Genomic DNA, 22,687 nt, shown 5'->3' on the forward strand with positions numbered 1-22,687 from the left:
AAACAAAAAAGAATGAATCGCTTTCCCCAAAATTATAACCATTTCTTCTATTTGTTCACTTAATCCACCCAAGTCCAATTTTGAGGACATAATAATACATCAGCACCAAGTTCCTCCATCCCCAATCAAATGAAATAGTCTTGAAAGTCTGAAGGTAGCTATTACTTCAAGGCCTTCTACCACTTAAGATTTCTCCCTTGAAAATCTTTTCTGAACAAGACAATGAACCTTCTCAAAAATAGAGTACCATTCTACCAGTCTCAAAATTGGATAGCAATGGCAATTGGAAGTGACAGTGGTCATCATATATAGATATAAATATATCATATATAATGATAATATATAAATGGTCATCATGTTTTGTTGCTGAGTTGCTTTTCGTGTCTGACTCTTCGCGACCTCATTTGGGGTTTCCTTGGAAAGATACTGGAATGGTTTGCCATGTCCTTCTCCAGCTGATTTGACAGATGAGAAAATTGAGGCAAACAGGGTGAAGTGACTTGCCCAGGGTCACACAGCTAGTAAGAGTCTGAGGTCAGATCTGAGTTCATGAAGAAGAGCCTTTCTGACTCCAGTCCATCACTCTATCCACTGTACCACCTAGCTGCCCTGATTACCATATAAATATGCAAACATTTATATGATGATATAAATGTTTTTCAATTATGTACCATCTCCATATCATCTATATATAATGACCATTTATATATAGTAAGATTTTGTCTGAAATTATTTTGGGTAATGTATGTTGCTGCTTAATCCTTGGCCTTATTTAATAATGTAAGATCAGAGAAAGGTAGCTGCTATAGAAGAGAAAAACCTGATTCCTTCCAAATGGCATCAAGAGGCAAGAAAAGATTCCATCTGTCTGCCTGACGCAATCTAGCCACACATAAGACCTTTTAGCAAATGCTCTTCCAATTGCCATTACTATATCTATATCTACATCTATATTTATATATATAAATTATATACACACACATACACATACTTGTGTGCGCGCATGTGTGCAGAGACAGAGACAGGATGGACAGAGAGTGGTAGGGAGAAGAGGAAGAGAAAGAAAAAGAGAGCACTATAAGTACAGAAATACAAAGAGAGACAGAGAGAGCTAGCTATAAGTATAGGTATATCTAGTGAGTAATGAAAACCATCAAAAATACCAAGGAGACTGTTAATAAGAAAAGGCTACCATGTAGCACTCTCCCCACTTTTCTGGAGGGGAAAATGAAGCACAGGTAGGTACTATGGCTCCCAAAGTTCACAATATATGAACAAGATAAGAAAACTCCTTTTTAGCAATAAAATTATCTATTAAAAGGTGATGAAATTATGAAAATAAGTATGGTGGAGATGTTACATAGATATTAACGGTATCCCTTTCTCTGGTATCCCTTTCTCTCACTGAATTTCTTTTCACTTTTTTTTATTTTACCCAAATTTTTTTTTAAAGGTAGTACAGTAGTTTGTTTAAATTGAGATTGTTTACCCAACAACAAAACGATGGATAAAGAAAAGACATTGTAAGATATATGACAAAATTTTACAAACAAAATAGAAATAAGCTACTAGCACTAAGACCGATATTCATTTATAATAAACGTGGCTGTCATAAAACTGGAAGGAGACTGTTTATATCCACTCTATCTGATCTTCTATCTTTGATGCAATCATATAGATTCTTAAGCAAAAAGTTAAAAATTTTAACAGACTTTTCCTTTTACAGATTCTTGCTTCTTAGAAGAGCATAATATTCAGGTACAACACGTCTTTTTATCTTTTGAGCATTTAGCTGTAAACAAATTTAAAGATGACACATAATAAAGCTGAACTACTGCAAACATAGACTAATCACATGTGGGCAAGAAATATTTGGTAAATACATTCCAATAAACAATATTCTATTACTAGAAAAAAGAAGGAATTCTAATAGCCAATGGAACACCGAGTGGGGGAAAATTCTCCTTTAGTTTTTCTAAATTCTAAAAGATCACTCTTCATTCAGATTACCTCAAAAATTTCCTCTCTGGAGACTTCAATGCGACAGTGGCCAGCTTGAGGCTGCTGCTGAGAAAGTTCCTGTCGCAAAATTTTTAGCTTCTGTACCAGGTCTCGCTTATACCTTGGAACTGTCAGACCTTCTGCCTCATCAGGGTACAAGGGTACCACCTGCTGCTGCTGCTGGCCTTTCAACTGGTTCTGACGGCTAGAATAAACATGAAAATTCTCAATAACTCAGTCACAGAAGCACTGTACAAAATTTACACTGCAGAGTATAAATTATTTTTACCATTAAATGTTTTTTAATTAAGCATGATTTCAGTGGCAGTATTTTGGATCATTACTCACTCATATATAAGGATTTTAGTCAAATAACTCACCAAGGTTTTTAAAATAAACTTTAAGTTTCTGTCTTTTGGGGACTGTGAACAACAAGATTTAGCTTATTTCCATTAGTACTATTTTGCAAATATGTAAGAGGCTATTGTACTATACAATAACATGTTATCCATGAAGATCTATGGCTCAGCTGCCAGCAATAAATTTTCCTGGATACCATTCTTTATTTCTTTCTTCATTTTAAAAATCATGAATACACCAAATGATAACATGTGTAATGTAGAATCTCAACCACACCTGTTTTAAATGGTTTATCTGAAAAAGTAAATTCAGGGGGAAAAAGTTTGTACTAACAGGTTGGCAGGGAACCTAGCCTTTATACATGAATGATCTGGCCCACAGGAATTTGGGGAGTTCACATGCAAATAACTGGCATGAAAAAATGAGCACTCAATAGCAATTCTGAAAAGAATTCAAAATCTAATAAATATATCAAGTCAGCTACAAATAAATGATGACATTCCCCAACCACACTAACAGTTATATATTTATTACAAGCAGCAAAAGTTTACATAAAATTTTCAAAAAGAAATTCTTGTCTAATAATGTTTTAAAATTGTGACCAGAAATGCATTAAAACAACAATTTAAAAATCACATTGCAAATTTACCTGAAGTGAAATAGCAACTATGCCCAGCAGCCAGAAAAAACAAAGACCAAATTTAAAGACACTGTCCTTCTAGTTGCTTTTTATTCATCACTTAGTATCACATTAATTTCAAGATAAATTTGCTCATAAAAGAATTCATTAATAGCATAAGTTAGTATGATACATTTTGATATTTGTAGCGCTTCATTTTGTAGAATGTTAATAATGTTGAGCGTCTCTATAAAGTGCTTTTCATCCAGAAAAGATTATTATTTAGAGGTAAACTAACTCTCCAAATAGAAATGTTGCTCTGTTCTACATTATTGTTGCAAATGTCACCTCAGTTGTATTAAATCACAGCATTTTAAAGTAGTAGTTAACTTGATAAAAAAAAAGATGCTCACATGTAAGAATCTATAATTCTTATCAGTTTTCAATAAAAGTGGGAAATGACTTAAGAATTTCCTTATTATATTCCTAGCCAAAAAATGTTATAGATATCTCAATAGAAAACTCAACACCATCAAAAAACCTAGCTTTACAAAATGTATTTGGATAAAATGTAACTCTTCTCTTAAAAACTGAGTCATTTAAAATTAATTTGTAGGCTTTTTCTAGCATGAAGCAACTATCATGCTTTCTTTAAGCAAAAAATGAAAATCACTTTCCATATGCTGTATCTAGTATACTACAAATATAAACATTAGGGATGATTTATAAAGCTGGAGACTCTGCTGATCACTCGGTTGAATTTCTAAAATCCTTTCCTAATGTAAGACAGATGTACAAATAAAAATGTAAGCATGTTGTAGCAGCTTACCATTCAAAGGTTTTCCATAAGAGCAAAATGAAAAGGTTTTAGAACTTCAACTACATTTTCATAATGAAAACTATTTCTTCTTTAACCACTCATAAAACTTTCCAACCAAGCAATCAATGTTGGCAATGCACTGGAAATTACTTGAGGATTCAAAACTTATAGTTCTAAATCAAAAATCAAGGATCTCTTTTAATTTTTCATATTATACACATGCTAGCCAATGGAAAATACAACACAAATTCCTATCCCATTTACTCTAAAACTACATTTTAATTGTAATATGAGTAAAAATTGTTTAACTATGGGACATTAAAAAGAGAGAAGATTCATATACAGAGTTTAGGGCCCAGAGATGACATCCTAATTGGTAAACTAAGAACAAACCTAGAGATATTGAAAAAAAAAAAGATGCTGAGGCAGGGGGGCCAAGAACCATTCAGGTACAACTATACCTGGTGAGGTTTTCTAACCTAGGTAACTCTTAAAGTTCTGGGTCTTCTAGACCTTTGTATAAAAGTTGCTGTATCCTAAAACAAAAACTTAATTTTTATTTCTCAAAATTCCAATAAATTTTAATAGCTGCTTTATAAATGCCACTTAAGAAATCTATGTGCCATTCTGTTTTCTAATCATCCTGTTTTTCATCATTTGCCCTATTACACGTTAACCCTGATTACATTTCCTGAGATGAAAGAATAAAAGGAATTAAATTAAAATTTGAGAATTCTACTGCTTTCTAATCATCCTGTTTTTCATCATTTGCCCTATTACACATTAACCCTGATTACATTTCCTGAGGTGAAAGAATAAAGGGAATTAAATTAAAATTTGAGAATTCCTAGGATAGCTAAACCAATTGATAACTATATTTTTAAAAAGGAAAAAAAAACTTTTGAATTTCCATGTATCACTGGGTGAAAAAAATGTAGATAACACATTTTTGACACTACCAATGATGTGATACAGCTTCCAATCACAGAATGCCACAAATCACCAAAGATTACAAGAATCTAAAGTGCAATGGAGAGAAGAACAGTAGTTATCAGCAAGCCATATTCTATCAGTGATGACTGGCATACAAGAAGTGGCATAAAAGGTAATATCAAAGAAATGGATACTATGAAAAGGAAGTAGGCAAGTGACATAACATGGAATGACAAATGGATAGCTCATGTGCTGCACCCTTGTGCCCATGAAATATTAATACCTAGAGGAAAGTCTCCATCAGGCTTGGTAGATCTCTACAGAGATCATTGGAAGACCAGGACAAAAATCACAGAGGATGACAAAGAGGAGAATATTCATATAAAATCACAAATCCACAACACAAAACACAGACACTCTACTCACCAACACTTGTCTTAGAAACAATTTATGCAAAGGATCAACTACTTTCATTCCTACCTACTCCCCAGAAAAGCTGCAGGTGCCAGAAACCCAGAGACCCTATTTCCCTACACAGATTTAACTTTCCTTCCACTAGACTCAGACAGCAGAGCAGGGGAAACCTAGGCTTCAAGGTAACTTGCAGTTCAGTCACACGTTACCTAATGTCATTAAAAACTGGTTTTAAAGAAACACAAATTTAGGCAAAATAACACTGTAGAAAGCAGTCAGTCTTCCAGTAATACTACAAACAGAAGATAGGGCAATTCCGAAGGTGATGGCAGGTGCTTGGCCTTGAGTCAAGATCAGAGTTCAAATATAACCTCGGGGGCAGCTAGGTGGCTCAGTGAATAGAGCTCTGGCCTTGGAGTCAGGAGGACCTAAGTTCAAATCCAGCCTCAGACACTTAATACTTACTAGCTGTGTGACCCCGGGCGAGTCACTTAAAACCCCATCGCCTCACCAAAAAATAAAATAAAATAACCATAGACATTTACTAATTGTGTGATCCTGGGCAAGTCATTGAACCTCTCTTCCCCAATTTCTTTATCTGGAAAAGGTGATAGTGAGTTGTGAGGATCAAATGAAATAATATTTGTAAAGCACTTTGGAAACCTTTAAATGCTATATGCTAGCTGCTATTATAACAGTTCTGAGGCCACAAGAGAATGGACTATGCATCTACAGTAACAGACTCAGGTATGGAAAACTGACATACCAGATCAAAATAGGGAGGTGCCCTAAGAAAAGGAATTGAGAGTGAGTAGTTGGTTCAAGAACAAGAAGCAAGAAAGCTACAGGATCCTGAAAGGGAGTATAAGTAAAAATGTTCCTTCTCAGAATTACTTAAACTCTAACTTAAAATCTAGTTTGAGTTGAAAACTCTCAGATGAGTATGGATATTGTTTTTAGAGACATAATCATAAACACACACTCACCCAGGTTCTAGCCCACAGCTGGGGAATGTATAATCCATATCACCAAAGGAAATGAACATTAGAGCACTGATGTTGCTGACAAAGAATATTCCCTCACCACTGAACTCTCTATATAACAAAATGCTTAGCATCATGCTGTGACATTCACACAGCTCCTTAGACCTGGAAGGGTCTGCAAAGGTGCTTAAAAATCATTTAATCCAAGTCATCTGATTTTACAGATGTGGAAACTGAGGACTTGACCAAGGTCACAAATTGAGTGGGAGGACAGAAACCAAGCTCTTCATGAAATGATCTGTTAGATTATAACATAAAGGATGACAGCAGTCGGCATTTATAGCACGCTTTAAGGTTTACAAAGTGCTTTATGTTACATTGCTGGTCTTCTTATCTTTCTCCATTAGGGAGATCTTACATTCCAACAGCTTCAAGTATTACTACCAAATGCAGATGATCCTCAGATTTGTACGCCACCTCCAATCTCAATCCAGAGCTCCCATGTGATATTTTATTCATCTTGCTAGGATCAAGTGTTTAGAGTCAGAAAAGACCTCAGAGGCCATTCAGTCCAATCCCCTCATTGTACAGAACAGGAATCTGAAGCCGAGAGAGGGTAAGTGACATGTCCAAGTTTACACAGGGAACCAGAGGGAGGAGGTGAGTCTAGGTCATCTCATTCCAAATCAATCAATCAATATTTATGAAGAGCCTACTAGGTGCCAGGCACTGTGCTAAGTGCTGGTGATACAGATACAACGAATGAAATAATCTTTGATTCTAATGGGGGAAACAAGTATATCTATAAGGATATACAGAATAACATAAAGAAAACAGAGACAAAATAGTTCACTGAGAGGTAATTTAGGAGGGAAGGTGCTAGCAGTTGAACAGGTTCAGCAAAAGCTTCACGTAGAAGGTGTCTGAGCTGTGTCTCAAAGGAAAAAGAGTCCATGGGGTTGAAGTGAAGAGTGAGCATATAACAGGCACAGTAGAAAGCCATGGCAAAGGCAAAGAGAGAGGCGGGGGCCCAAGTGTGAGGAACTTGGAGAAGGCACCTTGGCTAGACTAAAGAGTGTGGAAAGGGGAATAACATTATATACGACGAGGATAGAAAGAAGAATTGGAGATGGGTTGTGACGGACATTCAAAAGCTAAAAACGGGAGTTCACATTTTTACCGGGAGGAGGAGAGAAGAGTGAAGCAAGTCAACAAGCACAGACAGTTTTTCACTAGAAATCTGGCTAAGAAGGGAAAGACAGAAATAGGAGAATGGTTTAAGGCAATGGCAGAGTCCAGCAAAGTTGTTTTAAGGATGGAAGGGGACTTGGCCATACTGGAAGCAAGAAGAGAGAAGAGGTTGGAAATAATGATAATTAACATTTATATACGGTCTCTTATATGCCAGGCATTGTGCTTTTTACAAATATTAGTTCATTTGATCCTTACAACAACCTTGCAAGTTAGATGCTGTTATTATTTCCCCTTTACAGGTGAGGAAACTGAGACAAACAGGTTAAGTGCCTTGCCCAGGGCCACACAACTGCAGTTATCCCTTCCACTTCACATTGAAATGATGTACTGCATGGGTCTGGGGGAGTTTTGCAGAAGCCACAGACAACACATGAAGGCCAGCAGATGACAGAAAAAATTCAGAAACTCAGAAATACATAAAATATATGTATAGTACTGCAAATCCCCCATAAAATAAAAGGAAAAAATTCAGACTTCTTTGGTACAAAGGGAGGGCCAAAAAATGTCCCAGATTGTGGGGGCACTGAGCCTCTAACCCCTGTGAGGTGGAAGAGATAACAGTATTAAGTGTCTGAAGTTATATTTAAACTCATGTGGTCTTACTGACTCCAGGCCCTGTACTCCACTGTGCTACCTACTTTTGTCAAGAGTAAGATAGAGAATCAATTAAGGAGGAATAAAAGAATTGCTATGCTGCATTGAAACCTCAGTTGAAGTCAGAAAACATGAATTTATAATGTATCATGTCAACATAATTTGTGACTTTCTACAGCTCTGTTTGGCAGCATGTGAGTAGGAGAGGAGGAAGAAGATGGTAGAAGTAATCCAGGTCTGGCATTTATCTGACGATGAACAACAAGAAAACAAGGGTGTGAAGGATTCAAGAAGAGAGGATAGTGCAGAGTTCAACTGGCTAACATTCCATCAGTCTCCTAACTACACCTTTGTACAAGCTAATCTTCCAGTTCCTAGAAAGCTCTCAGTCCTCTCAGAATCCCAATCTCCCTTTAAGATTCATTTCAAGCACCTTCTACAAAGGTTTTTCCTAATCTGCTGATGATATTTTCCTAAGCTGTTGATGCCACATACCTCCAAATAAGTTATCAGTATTTATTTTGCACATATTTTGGTTTTGCTTGTCTGTGGACATGATGGTTTGTTTCTAGTTTGGGGTTTGTTTTCTAGTAGAATATAAGTTTCCTTGAGAGCAAAATGTTTTCATTTTGTCTTTATATCACCAGGACTGATGAAACACAGTACTTGGAATTACACCAATGTTTGTCTCCTACACTTTTAATCGAGGAGTGAAACTCTAATGATTTGGCCCATTACAAATTTATGTTATTTAACCTCAACTAGGCCCTTACTGTAGCAGGGCCAATTCTTTTTGCTCCTCCCTAACTCATTCTGCATCATAGTCTCCCATTAAATCTGTTCTTTCTTAAAGTCCCACACAGCTCTATAGTACCCATTCCCTCCTTCTCAAGCAGAGAACTTTGCCACACTACTGAGAAGGCAGGCCATTCAAGACTTCTGATTCAAACAGAGATTATGAAAATTCTTGGAGCAGCACAGCTCTTTCACACACTCTGCTGCAAACATCTAAAAAGGACTCCATAAAGAGCAATAATTAAGAAGACTGAAGAGAAACGGGAATAAACTCCTCCATCCAGTCCAGGATTGTATAAAAAAACTACCAGAAGTTTGAGGGGCTCTTGGAGTAGTCATGAAAGGGGATACAGAAACCAACATGAGGTCTGGTAAATGGCCTAAAGCCTGTGGGTACCCTGAGCAGGAATGTAGGACCTGAACCCAACCCAACCCTACCTCACAGGGCCACACATTCAGGTGGTCTGGACAGGGATATGACAGGAGGAAAAGAAGCCAGTTCAAGATCCAGCAGTCAGAGCATAAAGCCAACAGGAACCTAGACCTGGCCTGTCAAAGTAGCAGCAAAGGACAGAACTAGACTCCCAAAGATCACTTCTCAGAGAGACAGGAGAAGATACCAAATGCTTTGGAATGCTTGGAGCCAAAGCAGGTGACAAGGCCAGTTCAAGGACATGGAGCATGTAGCATAGGAACTTCACAAGAAACCTACGATTACACAATTTCCAACATCCAACTGAAGGCTGTCCACGGCAGGGGACAGAACCAATTCCCAGTTAGAGATTGTGAAAGGAAAAAAAAAAAAAGGAAAAAGAGAAGGGAAGAAGCTAACACCTGCACTGGGTCACCAGGAGGGAAGACTGAAGGCAGGGATTCCAGCAGAGGGCAAGGCCTGGTCCTAGTCATCTCATCCAAATCTTCAGTTTACAATGGCATTTGGAGGAGCCAAATAGGAACTGCCCACTTCATCCAAGAGTGTGGGAAGGACTGCCTTATCACAAAGTCCCAATCAAGAAACTAAGGAGGGAGGTTAGAGCAAATAGAAGGAAAAAAAATACAATGAAAAATACTATGGAGCAAGAGAAACTCAGAAGACATTAGATCCTGGAGAGATTCACTCCACAAGTACAAGTAGGGCCTTATTGAAAAGAAGGACTTCAGCACAAGAACACAGAAAAAATGGCTGGAAAAAATGAAGCAAAGAGATAAAAAAATTAAAATAAAGCTTGAGAAAAAAAAAACACAGAAAAACAAATAGCTTGGAATAGAAGGTGGAAAGTCTTACCCAAATAGTGGGTAATCCATGAAAAATAGAACAAAATTCAAAGATTCCATGAAACAAGAAAGATTTCAATTAAAAGACTGAAAAAAATACATCTCTTAATAAAAAACAACTGACCTAGAAAACAGGTTAGAGGAGGTAACTTAAGAATTAGGCTCCCTGAAAACTATTACCAAAAAACCATGGATACCATATTTCAATAAATCATAAAATAAAACTGGCCAAATCTATTAGAACCCAGGAGCAAAATTAAAACAGAAAGAATCTGTCAATCACCTCTTCGAAGAAACCTCAAATGGAAAATATCCAGGAATGTCAAAGGCAAATTCCAATACTTTCAGTCAAAAAAAAATTTTGCAAACAGCCATACAGAAAGAACTCAATTACCAATAAAACACAATCTAGATGATAATATAAGATAATGCTACAGAGTCTATAAAGGAGAGAAAAACTGTGGAATATAATATCCAAAAGGCCAAAAATAAAGGCTTGTAACCAAGAGTAACTTACCCTGAAAATCAGCATACAATCCTACAGGGAGTGAAACAGACCTTTAGAATACAGGACTTTTAAACTTTCCTCATGAAAAAGCAGAGTTAAGTAGAAACTCTAAAATACAAACAGGAGATAAGAGGAATCTAGAAAGGTAATTAAATACATTTGAACAACTGGAAAAGGGTAAATGATGAAGTACTTACATGCTAATACAGGGAGAAGAGACAAGTGTCCCTTCAAAATACCACTGTCTTAAAAGGGTCACAGTAGCAGCTAAGAAATAGAAAAACAGAAGAGAGTACAAAACATCCGTAAGGCCTGGATAGGATTTTGTTCTATTTTATTGGTTTTAAGAAAAGGGAAAAGGGACACACTATGGACAAAATGAGAAAGAAAAAGAAGTAATATGCTATTTCTCAAAACTGGGATAAAAAAGAATATACTACAAACAGAAAAAAAGCATAGGAGAAGCAGGCGTCTCATGAACCTCATTCTCATCTGAATCAACAAAAAAGGATTGAATATCAACATTTGCTGTAAAAATGCATTAAACTCAAAAAGCAAACAGGGAGAGGGAAGAAGGAGGTTTAAGAAGGATGGAAGAAATGGCAGCTAGATGGTACAGTGGATAGAGCACCAGCCCTGAAGTCAGGAGGACCTGAGTTCAAACTTGGCCTCAAGACACATACTTACTTTATGAACCTGACTAAATCACTTAGCCCCAATTGCCTCAAAAAATACAAAAGGGAGGGGGTTGGGGGCAATGATAGAGTAGAGGAGGGATTAGTTGGTCACAAACCTGGGCTGGGGGTTGGGGGCAATGACAGAGTAGAGGAGGGGTTAGTTGGTCACAAACCTGGGCTTCAGAGGGAAAATTAAAATAAAACAAAGTACAAGAACCAATGATGAGGGCCTAGGCAAAATGAAAAGAGGAGCAGGGGAGTAGGAGTAAATCACTTTAATTACAGATTATTTGGTTAAATGCATCACTCTTCTTTTACCACTTTTATCACTTTTACTTCTTTGTAAAAAGGTCCATAAGGTAGCAAAGAGAAGGAAAAGCAAAAAAGGACATTTTGAAGGGAAATATTACAATACTGTAAAGGAAAACAACCTTGAAAGGCTTCAGAACTATAATCAATCCAATGATCAACCATGACTCTAAAAATGTGAGGATGAATTATGCTTCCTACTCCTTGGCAGAGAGGTAACAGATTAGGGCAGTGGTTCTCAAACTTTTTGGTCTCAAGACCCTTTTACTCTCATATAAATTACTGAGGACCCTACAGAGTTTTTATGTGGTTATATCTATCAATACTCACTGGAAAATGAAAACTACTAATGTTTTAAAATGTTTATTAAATTTAAAATGGCAAAAGACTAATAACATATTATCATTAATAACATTTTTAAGAAAAATAGCTCTATTTCCCAAACAAACAAAAAAAAAAGGTAAGAAGAATGACACTGTTTTACATTTTTGCAACTCTTTAATATCTGGAAAATGGCTGGATTCAAAATAGGCTTTTGCATTCAATCTGTTGTGATATGTCGTTTTGGCTTGAATATATGAAGAACATCCAATCTCATATGACTTGGGGAAAGGATCCATATTTTAATAGCCTTTTCATATAATTTTGTATATTCTTTTTGATACTACACTCTCAATAAGTGGTAACTTCTTAAAGGTTAGCTGAAAAATCTGAAACCATACCAATGAATTTTTCAAACTGTTAAGATTAAAATCCAATGGTCCATCTTGTACTTCGAATGGATCTTTTTACTCATTCATCATATAATAATATCATGCAATGTTCATCTGGAAAATATTGATTCATTGAGTTAATGCAGATCTTCCAAATGATGACATATTTCATTACACAATATATATATATATTTTTAGATCATTCCTTAATGTCAACACTGATCTCATCACAGAAGTGTTTAAGTACTGAGAAGCTGTCAAGTTCACAGTGGTGGAGACAAATTTTCAAAAATTCCAATTTTCTCTTGAAAGGTCAAATTTTATCACTAGCAACAGATACTGTCAGTTGCTTTCCTTGAGGCTGACAGGCCCATTCTGTTCATTTTTTGAGATAATTGTCTTCAAAATTCCCAAGTCTGAATACTCATTGTTTTGTCAGTCATTCTTTTAGTAAATGGTGCTCCATGAAAAAAACTCAGCTGCTTCAGCTCACATATCAAACAGCTGTTTGATACTTTGATACCTGTACAGTTGTACAAGTGCTTTTCCTTGAGATAACATATTTTGATATGCAGAAGTCCTTTACCCATATTCATTTCATTACACAGAACACTGAAAAGATGTGAACATTAGAGCAGAGATTTAATAAAATTAGTAATTTTTATTGCTTCATCAAGGACATTCTTAAGTAAAAGCAGTATTTTTTTTAAATTGAATGTGTTACAGAGGCGACAAATACTAGGACTACAAGTACAGTTCGGCACCACTGCCATCATTCCTGCTAAGGCAACAGCAGTTTTCCTCACCCTGCCCTTGTGCCATCACTGCAAATGTCATCACATTTCCAGTATAAACCATGAAATTCAAAAAAATTATCCAATACTTAGAATATTTCAGCAGCTCTTGTGTTGTTGCTAAGCATTCACATACAGGATCTTCTTTAATGATCAGTTGGTGATGATACCAGATGAATACAAGCAAATAGCTAATAGCTCAGCAGATCCAGCAGTTCATCTATTTGTAAGGCAAAAGCAACATCTGCAGATGAGATATTTAATTTGGTCTTCATGTTTGAAGCTAAATCTTTAATTGATAGGTCATGTAGCCTCTGAAAAACTCCACTGTATATTCACGAGAGGGTAAGAATGAATTCATGTGGATAGTATTATTATGAAATAGCTTTGACTTTGTGGACTCTCTAAAAGGGTCTTGGAGACCCTCAAGACTCCGAAGACTACACTTTTTTTTTTTGGCTAGGCAATGGGGTTAAGGGACTTGCCCAGGGTCACACAGCTAGTAAGTGTTATGTGTCTGAGGCCAAATTTGAACTCAGGTCCTCCTGAATCCAGGACCAGTGCTCTATCCACTGCGCCACCTAGCTGCCCTCCGTAGACTACATTTTTGAGAACCACTGGACTAGATGTATAAAAGACATACATTTACAGACAGGGTCCAAAGTGTGAATATGTTTGGCTTGACTATACTTATTTGAGGGGAGAGGGCTTTAATTTGGGAGGGAGAGGCATCAGGAGATAGAAGATGATGATCATGATGTCAAAAAGAATGAAAAGAGCTTCAACAAAACCTTTAAAGAATATACAGAGGAAGGAAGGGAAGAAGGGAACAAAGATGATCGATGTTGATACTACTGTGTCAAATTTAATATATTTCTAATAAAGACGTGACCTTCTTCCTTGCAAAGGACAACTCTTTTAGAAGTATTCTTGATCACACCCCCTCCAATGCTCTCTAGAAGATTGCCCATACAATCATCCCTCCTTCTCTTCTTCATTCTCCCTATTTACAAGCTCTTTTCCTGTCTCCTGCAAACACACCCAAGTTTCTCCAATACTTTAAAAACAAAATAAAACAAAAAACTTTCAGTCAATACTACTATCCCTTAGAATTTTAATCATCTTTATGTCATGAATCCATTTGGTAATCTTGTGATTATGAACCCTGTCTCAGCGTAGTGTTCTTAAATGCACAAAATTAAATGCATACAATTACAAAGAAATAGACATCAAAATGATAATTTTAACAAGTTCTCAGACTCCAGGTTAAGAACCCCTGTCCTAAAGCCATATCTTTTCTTCCCTTTCACAGCCAAACTTCTATATAACATCTTCTCTACTTTCTGTCCACTCCCTCATGCTAAGACCTGTGTAATCTAGTTTCCAACCTTATTGTTCAACTGAAACCACTCTCTCCAAAATTATCAATGATCTCTTAAATATTACAACCAAGGGCCTTTTAAAAATCTCTATCCTTCCTGACTTCTCAGCATCATCTGTTAATCATACTTTCTTTCTGAATACTCTTCTCTCTGAGTTTTTATGATAATACTTTCTATTGCTTCTCCTTCCAACCTCCCTGACCACTCTAGTCATCTTTGCTGGCTCATTATCCATATCATCCTCTAACTCTGGAGGTACACCAAAGTTCTATCCTAGTCCCTCATCTCTTTTCTCTCCATACTCTCTTTTAATGACCTCATCAGCTAACATGAATTTCATGATCATCTCTACGCAAATGACTCCTGGATCTATACATCCAGTGCTAACCTCAGTCTTCCACTACCTTCAGGAAATTTCAAACTAGATGCCACAAACAACTCCAACTGACCTATCCCTCTTACAGACTTTTCCATTTCTATAGAATGCAACATCATCCTTCTAGTAACCCAGGTTTGCAACCTCAAAAGCATCCTCAACCACCCCACATGTGAAGTCAAATCACTAAGCATTTATTAAGTGCTTACTATGTGCCATACTGCACTGTGCTAAGTGCTGTAAATACAAATTCATGCAAAAAGACAGTACCTTCCCTCAATGAGCTTATATTGGAGAAGACAACACATAAATGGAAGCTGATGGAGATGGGAGGTACCTTACACCTCCTTCCTGCATGGTGGAGAAAAAAGTCCAGAAAGTCAGAAGCAAAGACCAGAGAGGAATGAAGGGGTGAACATCAAATATCCAATAAGCAGCCAAAGTCTTATTCTATTTGTTTCCCTGTTCAAGAAACTCCGTTGGCAGATCAAATATAAACTCCTTTCTTTCCCATTTAAAACCTTTCACAAAAACTGGACCCAGGCTACCCTTTAAAAATTTATATTACTCCCCATCAGGTTTAGCCAAACTGGCATACTCATTGTTTCCTTACGTGACATTCCACTGACTTTTTTTGTATCTTTACACAAGCTATCCCCATGACTGGAATGTACTCCTTTCTTCAGCTCCACCTCTGAGAATCCAGTTTATTTCAGGGATTAGCTCAAATACCACCTTCTACATGAGGCCTTTTCTGGTCTTCCAATCTACTAGTGACTTCCACCCAAAACTGACTTTGTATTTATTTGCGTTTATATTTGTGTATATTTTATCTCAAGAGAATGTAAGCCCCCTGAGGATAGGGATGATTTCACTTTAATATTTATATCCCAAGCAGTCAGCCCACTGCTTGGAGCTCAGCGGACACTTAATCAGTACGTATTAAAATGTATTGAAAGTTGCACCCCTTGCATTTATATAATACTTTACCTTAAATTTTTTCATATACATTAATTCTTTGATCTTTGACCCCTTCACAAGATTGTTGTACAGCAACTTAACAGATGAAAAAAATAAAAGCAAAGAGAGGCCCAAACACTTGACTAATTTATGACAGCTAGAACTAGAATCCTGACTTTTTGTCTCTGGGATCAAGACTATTCATGATAACATTTAAGCAGAATAGCTAACAAAGAGCAAAGGCTGATTAATGGTAGTTTTATACTTTCCTGTTTCTGCCTCAAGTAGAGCTTCTAAATAGAAAAATGAAAAATAAAAGAGAAGCCTCATCCTAGTTGGCCAATTTAATCTCCTTGAACCTCAGAGATTCTAAGATTCTACGAATAGCTGAAATAAATAAGAGCCATATTAAATAAGAGGAGACAACAAAGGGAACTCATAAATTACATCAACAGAAAAATCAATATAAGCTACACTATATTTACTTGAGTTACATATCCATCTCTCACTAAGGATGTCAAGATAGGGTGGCACTGTTTTATACCATTAAAGTGAATAATTCCTTGTCAATGGGTGGCAGAGATTATATTTAAATATTAAATATATTAAACATTGAAATTAAAACTACCATATACATATACAATTGTGCTTTTATTAAACTTTCAAAGATGATAGGAATCAGTTAAGCCACACAATCACAAAATCACCCACTCACTCCTTTTCAGATGTGGAATTTAACCCACACTAACTGCTTTTGAAACTTACTTTAAAACTAAATGCAAGTTAGCTGATAACCGAGGATCTGTAAACTGTGTCGTTCTGTTGTTATGGTCAACAAAATACACTCTGCCTGTTGCTGTATTTCTGATTTCCCATCCAGGAGGCAGTGGACCAAGCTCTTCACAATTGATGTTGCTAAGATCTCTGCAAAAACAAATATAAATGAAAAATACCTCAGCCAACCAAGTATAAACAAGGCAAAATAATTCCATGAAATCTGAGAGAATATACTGTTTTAGAAACCCATTTAACTATAATTTTTAAGTCCCCAGGGGTCAAACAGATAAAACAAGCAATACCCTACAAATGTCTCAAGAAAAGCTCTTCCCACATAATCAGCATTTTCAATAAGTTTATTAGGCTCTAAAGCTTTTTAAATGTTTTATTGATGACCTGTCTTAACATCACAGTAATTTCCCAAACCCACTCTTGAATTTAAACTCCTTTATAACAAAGAAAACAAGTACAGTGTCCAACAGAAAGACTCTGTCAAAGTACACAATATCCTGTATTAGCAGACCTCCATCTCCACAAGATTAAAATATTAATTTAAAATTAACATAAAGCTACAGCAACAACTGCCAATAGAAGTTGCAATTCTATATGATTTTGAACAGAAAAATGTGGTTTTATAAATATAAAATACTAAAGAATTATAAAATACTTTTAATTGTTTCCATTTTCACTACCCTATAAAGTATATAAGTTAATTATATGCATTTCAGTTAACTTTAAAATTTTTTGAAGACTAATTAGAAAACACAAACTCTCCAAAAGCCCTTTACCTCTAAATTAAAGATGAATAAAATGCAAATATACCTAGGAAAGTTAACATTAACAAAACTTCATAAAGCATATGACAGCCTTTTATTAGGGTAAGTTTTGATGGAAGACAGGTGTCAGTTGAATGTTAATTAAAATGCAACAGGGCAATTTATTGTAGTAGCAATATTAAAATTAGAACACATAAGGACTTTTATTTAAATATGTTTGCTATCCATTTTGCAATTAACAAAAGATACAGCCTAAAAAAGCCCAATCAAGCTAATTTTAAATTAAATTTAAATTTCAGTTAACTTTAAATTCTAAATTTTAAAATATTACTAAGATTATTTTGTAAATGTTTGCAGGTGCTGTGCAGATCAAAGCAGATGATATATGTAAAGGATTTTATAAACATTAAAGTCCTATATAAATATGAAATATTTACTTATTTTTAAAGTTAAAAAAATAATCTACTAAGACTTAGAGGTGTTATAATCTAAATCAGAGGAAATAATATCCAAAACAATAAAATCATCAATCTTAATGGTTAAAGTATTTGACTGAGCCTGGTTTTAAAGTTATTTCTTTTCAAATTTAGCAGCACTTTGCCTATTTATTCACATAATTAAACGAAATCTGTGATTGTATCCATGTGGGCTATTCTGTCCAATGGTAAAAACTACAATCTATCTATGTCTTCCCATCCTGGTCACTAGACTTGTCCTTCCATAAATCCTCCATATGTTTTGACAATAAGTGGGTATCAGTGTTGCACCCAGCTTATCACTGGAGGGAGAAATAGAAATTTTTCACCGGACAATAACAAACCACCTGGACAAAAAGAGCAAATAGAGGAGTTCAGGAAACCAATCATAAGCTTGGCAAAGAGGAACAATATAATAATGATAGAAGACATTTACTAGAGCAGAGTCAGTTGTTCTCTTCCCCCCCCCCCCCAACAGGAGAACAACTAAAAATTTCTCAACTTGCCTTTAATGTCATGCTTCAAAAGGAGGAAGAAACATTTAGGAGGATTTCTCTTTGGGATCTCATTCTTGCCAAGGAGTAAGCAGATGCTGGAGGTGGAAGTAATAGGAATACCAAAGGAAAGTAAGCACTTTCTCCTAAAGTTTGTGATAGAGAAGGAGACGAAAGCTAGGTATATAGTGTTACATGCACCCAAGATTTTCTGAAAGCATAGTTCAAAAAGTTCGGAGAAAGATACATAATATTATGTGGACTAAGATTCTATATCCGCAAAGAGATAAAAAAAAAACCTCAAGAATGAAATTTGGAATGCACAAAGGAAAACAACTTTGAGGGAAAAAAAGGGAAGTTTTATGAAAAGAGACCAGGGTAGTGCTTCATTTTTTTTTTAACATGTACAAAAGCTAGAAGCAAAGGGTGGTAATAGAAGACGAATGCATGAACAAAACATCTTATAAAAAGCTACAAAGAGTACAAAAGCTCAGAATAAGCTGTGGCTGGCAATGGAACCCTCAAAGAAAAATGTGAATTAGTCTTAGGACCAAAAAGAATTCCTACAAGAACTTAAAAAGGATTTAAAAATCAAATAAGAAAGGTTGAGGAAAAAACTGGTAAAAGAAATTATGGTAATGCAAGAAAATCATTGAAAAAAGAGTCAAAAGTTTAGCAAAGGAGGCACAAAAAATACTGAAGAAAATAACACCTTAAAAAACAAAACAGGCCAATTGGGTAAGAGAGGAACAAAAAAATCCAATGAAGAGAAGAATGCCTTAAAAAGCAGATTTGGCCAAATGGATGTACAAAAATTCACTGAAGAAAAGAACTCCTTAAAAAGTAGAACTGGCAAAATGGAAGAGGAGGTACAAAAACTTACCGAAGAAAACAATTCCTTAAAAATTAGAAGTGAGCAAGTGGAAGCTAATGACTCCATGAGACATCAAGAAGCAAAAACAAAGAAAAATCCAAAAAATGAAAAAACAGAAGAAAATGTGAACTCTTTTGAAAAACAACTGACCTGAAAAATAGATCAAAGAAAGATGATTTAAGAATTATTGGACAACCTAAAAGCTATGATCAAAAAAAGAGCCTAGATATCATATTTCAAGCAATTATCAAGGAAAACTGCCTTGATATTCTAGAATCAGAGGGTAAAAGAGACACTGAAAGAATCCACTAATCACTTTCTGAAAGACATTATTCTAAACTGAAAACCCCAGAAATATTACAGCCAAATTCTAGAGCTCCTAGGCCAAAGAGAAAATACTGCAAGCAGCCAAAAAGAAACACTTCCAACACTGTGGAGTCAGTCACGATAACACACAAGATGTAGCAGCTTCTACATTAAAGGATCAAAGGGCTTATAATATGATACCCCAGAGGTTAAAGGAGCTAGGATTAAAACCAAGAATCACCTACCCAGAAAAACTGAGTATAATCCTTGAGGGGGGGAAAATTGATATTCCATGAAATAGAGGACTTTCAAGCATTCCTGATGAAAAGATCAGAGCCGAATAGAAAATCTGACTTTCAAATACAGGACTCAAGAGAAGCATAAAAAGGTGAAAAAAAACTTTGACAAAAACTGCTGCAAAAACTAGAAAAGAGTATGGCAGAAACTAGGCACAGACCAAAATCTCACACCATATACCAAAATTAAGTCAAAAAGGGTCCATGATTTAGATATAAAGGCTGATACTGTAAGCAAACTGGGAGAGCAAGGAATAGTTTACCTATCAGATCTATGGAGAACAGAAGAATTCATGACCAAACAGGAGATAGAACACAGTATGAAATGCAAAATGGATAATTTTGATCACATTAAATTGAAAAGTTTTTGCACAAACAAAGCCAATGCAACCAAGATCAGAAGGAGAGTAGAAAATTGGGAAAGAATTTTTACATCCTGTCTCTCTGATAAGGGCCTCATCTCTAAAATATATATAGAATTAAGTCAAATTTATAAGAATACAAGTCATTCCTCAATTGATAAATGGTCAAAGGATATGAACAGGCAGTTCTCTGATGAAGCAATTAAAGCTATCTATAGTCATATGAAAAAATGCTCTAAATCACTATTGATTAGAGAAATGCAAATCAAAACAACTCTGAGGTACCAGATCACACCTATCAGAATGGCCAACATGACAAAACAAGAAAATGATAAATGTTGGAGAAGATGTGGGAAAATTGGAACACTAATGCATGGTGGAGTTGTGAAACGATCCAACCATTTTGGAGAACAATTTGGAACTATGCCCAAAGGGCTATAAAAATGTGCATACCCTTTGACACAGCAATAGCATTTCTAGGGCTATATCCCAAAGAGATCATACAAACGGGAAAAGGACCCACATGTACAAAAATATTTATAGCAGCTCTTTTTGTGGTGACAAAGAACTGCAAATTCAAAGGATGGCCCTCAATTGCGGAATGGCTGAACAACTTGTGGTATATGAATGTAATGGAATACTATTGTGCTATAAGAAATGATGAGCAGGCAGACTCTGGAAAGACTTGTATGGTCTGATGCTGAGTGAAGTGAGCAGAACCAGAAGAATATTGCACTTAGTAACAGCCACATTGTGCGATGACTAATATTGACAGACTGAACCCTTCTCAGCAATACAAGGATCTAAGACATCTCCAAAGGCCTCATGATGGAAAATGCTATCTACATCCAAAGAAAGACGTATGGAGTTTGAATGCAAATTGAAGCATGCTATTTGCTGTTTTTTTTTCTTCTGTTGTGTTTTGTTTCCTCTTTCTGGTGGTTCCTCCTATGGGTTCTAATTCTTACTTACAACATCACTAAGGTGAAAATATGTTTAATAAGAATGTATATGTATAGCCTATATTAGATTGCAAGCTGTCTTGCAGAGGGAGGTAGGGAGAGAAGGGGAGAAAAATTTGGAACTCAAAAGCTTATGGAAGTGATGGTTGATAAATCAAAATTAATTAATTTTTTTTAAAAAGGTGAAAAAGGAAAGAGAAACCATAAGGGATTTAATGAAGTTACACTGTTTATATTCCTGCATGAGAAGACGATACTTCTAACTGTTAAAAACTTTCTCATTATTAGGGAGGTTAGAAGGAGTTATACATAGAAGGCACAACGGTGAGTTGAATATGATGGGCTAATTATCTAAAACAAAATTAAGGGGTGAGAAAGAGGAACACACTGGGAGAAGAAAGAGAGAGGTAGAATGAGATAAATTATCTCACATAAAAAAGGCACGTAAGAGCTTTTACCTTGGAGAGGAAGACTAAAGGGAGGGGGAGGTGTATCACATGAATCTTACTCTCATCAGAATTGGCTCAAACAGTGAGTTACTTACACATTCAGTTGAGTATAGAAATCTATCTTAACCTACAGCAAAGTAGGAGAGGAAAGGAATAAAAGAAAGGGAGTGTGGGGGAGCTAGGGCTGACAGAAGGGAAGGCAGTAGTCAGAAGCAAAACACTTTTAAGGATGGACAAAGTAAAAAAGAAAAGAGACAGTAGGAAAAACAGGGAGGGAAATAAGATGGAGGGGAATAGAGCTGACATCATAGCTGTGAAAAAAATTTTATAGCAAGTTTCTCTGATAAAGTCCTCAATTCTCAACTACATAGAAAACTAGGTCAAATTTATAAAAATACATATTTCCCAACTGATAAATGGTCAAAGGATATAAACAAGCAGTTTTCAGACAAAATAATCAATGTATTATATAGTCATTTAAAAAAAAGCTCTAAATCACTACTGATTAGAGAAATGCAAATTAAAACAACTCTAAGGGTACCACTCCACACTTATCAAATTAATTAATATGACAGAAAAGGAAAATAACAAATGTTAGAGGGGATGTGGGAAAACAGATACTAATGATTCAACCATTCTGGAGAGCAATTTGGAATGATGCCCAATTTGGAATAAAACCTTGCATACTCTTTGATTTAGCAAAGAGAGAAAAAACAAAAAGGAAAAGGACCTATATGTACAAACATATTTATAACAGCTCCTTTAGTGGTATTAAAGATTTGAAAATTGAGGGGATGTCCATCAATTAGTAAATGGCTAAACAAGTTGTGATATATGATTGTGATGAAATATTATTGTGCTGTAAGAAATGAAAAGCAAGATGCTCTCAGAAAAAAAAACACAAAGACTTACATGAACTGATGCAAAGTGAAAAGAGCAGAACCACGAAGAACACTGTACATGGTAACAGCAATATTATATGATGATCCACTGTGAATTGACTTAGCTATTCTCAGCAATACAAAGATACAAGACAATTCCAAAAGATTCATGATGGAAGAGAAAGAACTGATAGAGTCTGATTGCAGATCAAAGCATACATTTTTTTATTCGTCATTTTTCTTTTTTTTTTCTTCTTTATTTTGTGG

General features: G+C 35.7%; 1 protein-coding gene across 1 annotated transcript in view; it reads right to left on the minus strand.

The window, feature by feature from the left end:
• SMURF2 (SMAD specific E3 ubiquitin protein ligase 2) overlaps positions 1-22,687 on the minus strand; it is a 168,316-nt gene that overhangs the window by 21,800 nt on the left and 123,829 nt on the right. Inside the window, exons 10-11 of the mRNA XM_021000766.2 lie at positions 16,533-16,691; positions 2,011-2,206 (exon numbers count right to left, since the gene is read on the minus strand). Of these exons, the coding sequence (XP_020856425.1) occupies positions 2,011-2,206; positions 16,533-16,691 (355 nt within the window). The remainder of the gene's footprint in view (positions 1-2,010; positions 2,207-16,532; positions 16,692-22,687) is intronic.

This window comes from Phascolarctos cinereus, unplaced genomic scaffold (genome assembly GCF_003287225.1).
Source record: "Phascolarctos cinereus isolate Bilbo 61053 unplaced genomic scaffold, phaCin_HiC Scaffold_5;HRSCAF=322, whole genome shotgun sequence".
Classification (NCBI taxonomy): Eukaryota; Metazoa; Chordata; class Mammalia; order Diprotodontia; family Phascolarctidae; genus Phascolarctos; species Phascolarctos cinereus.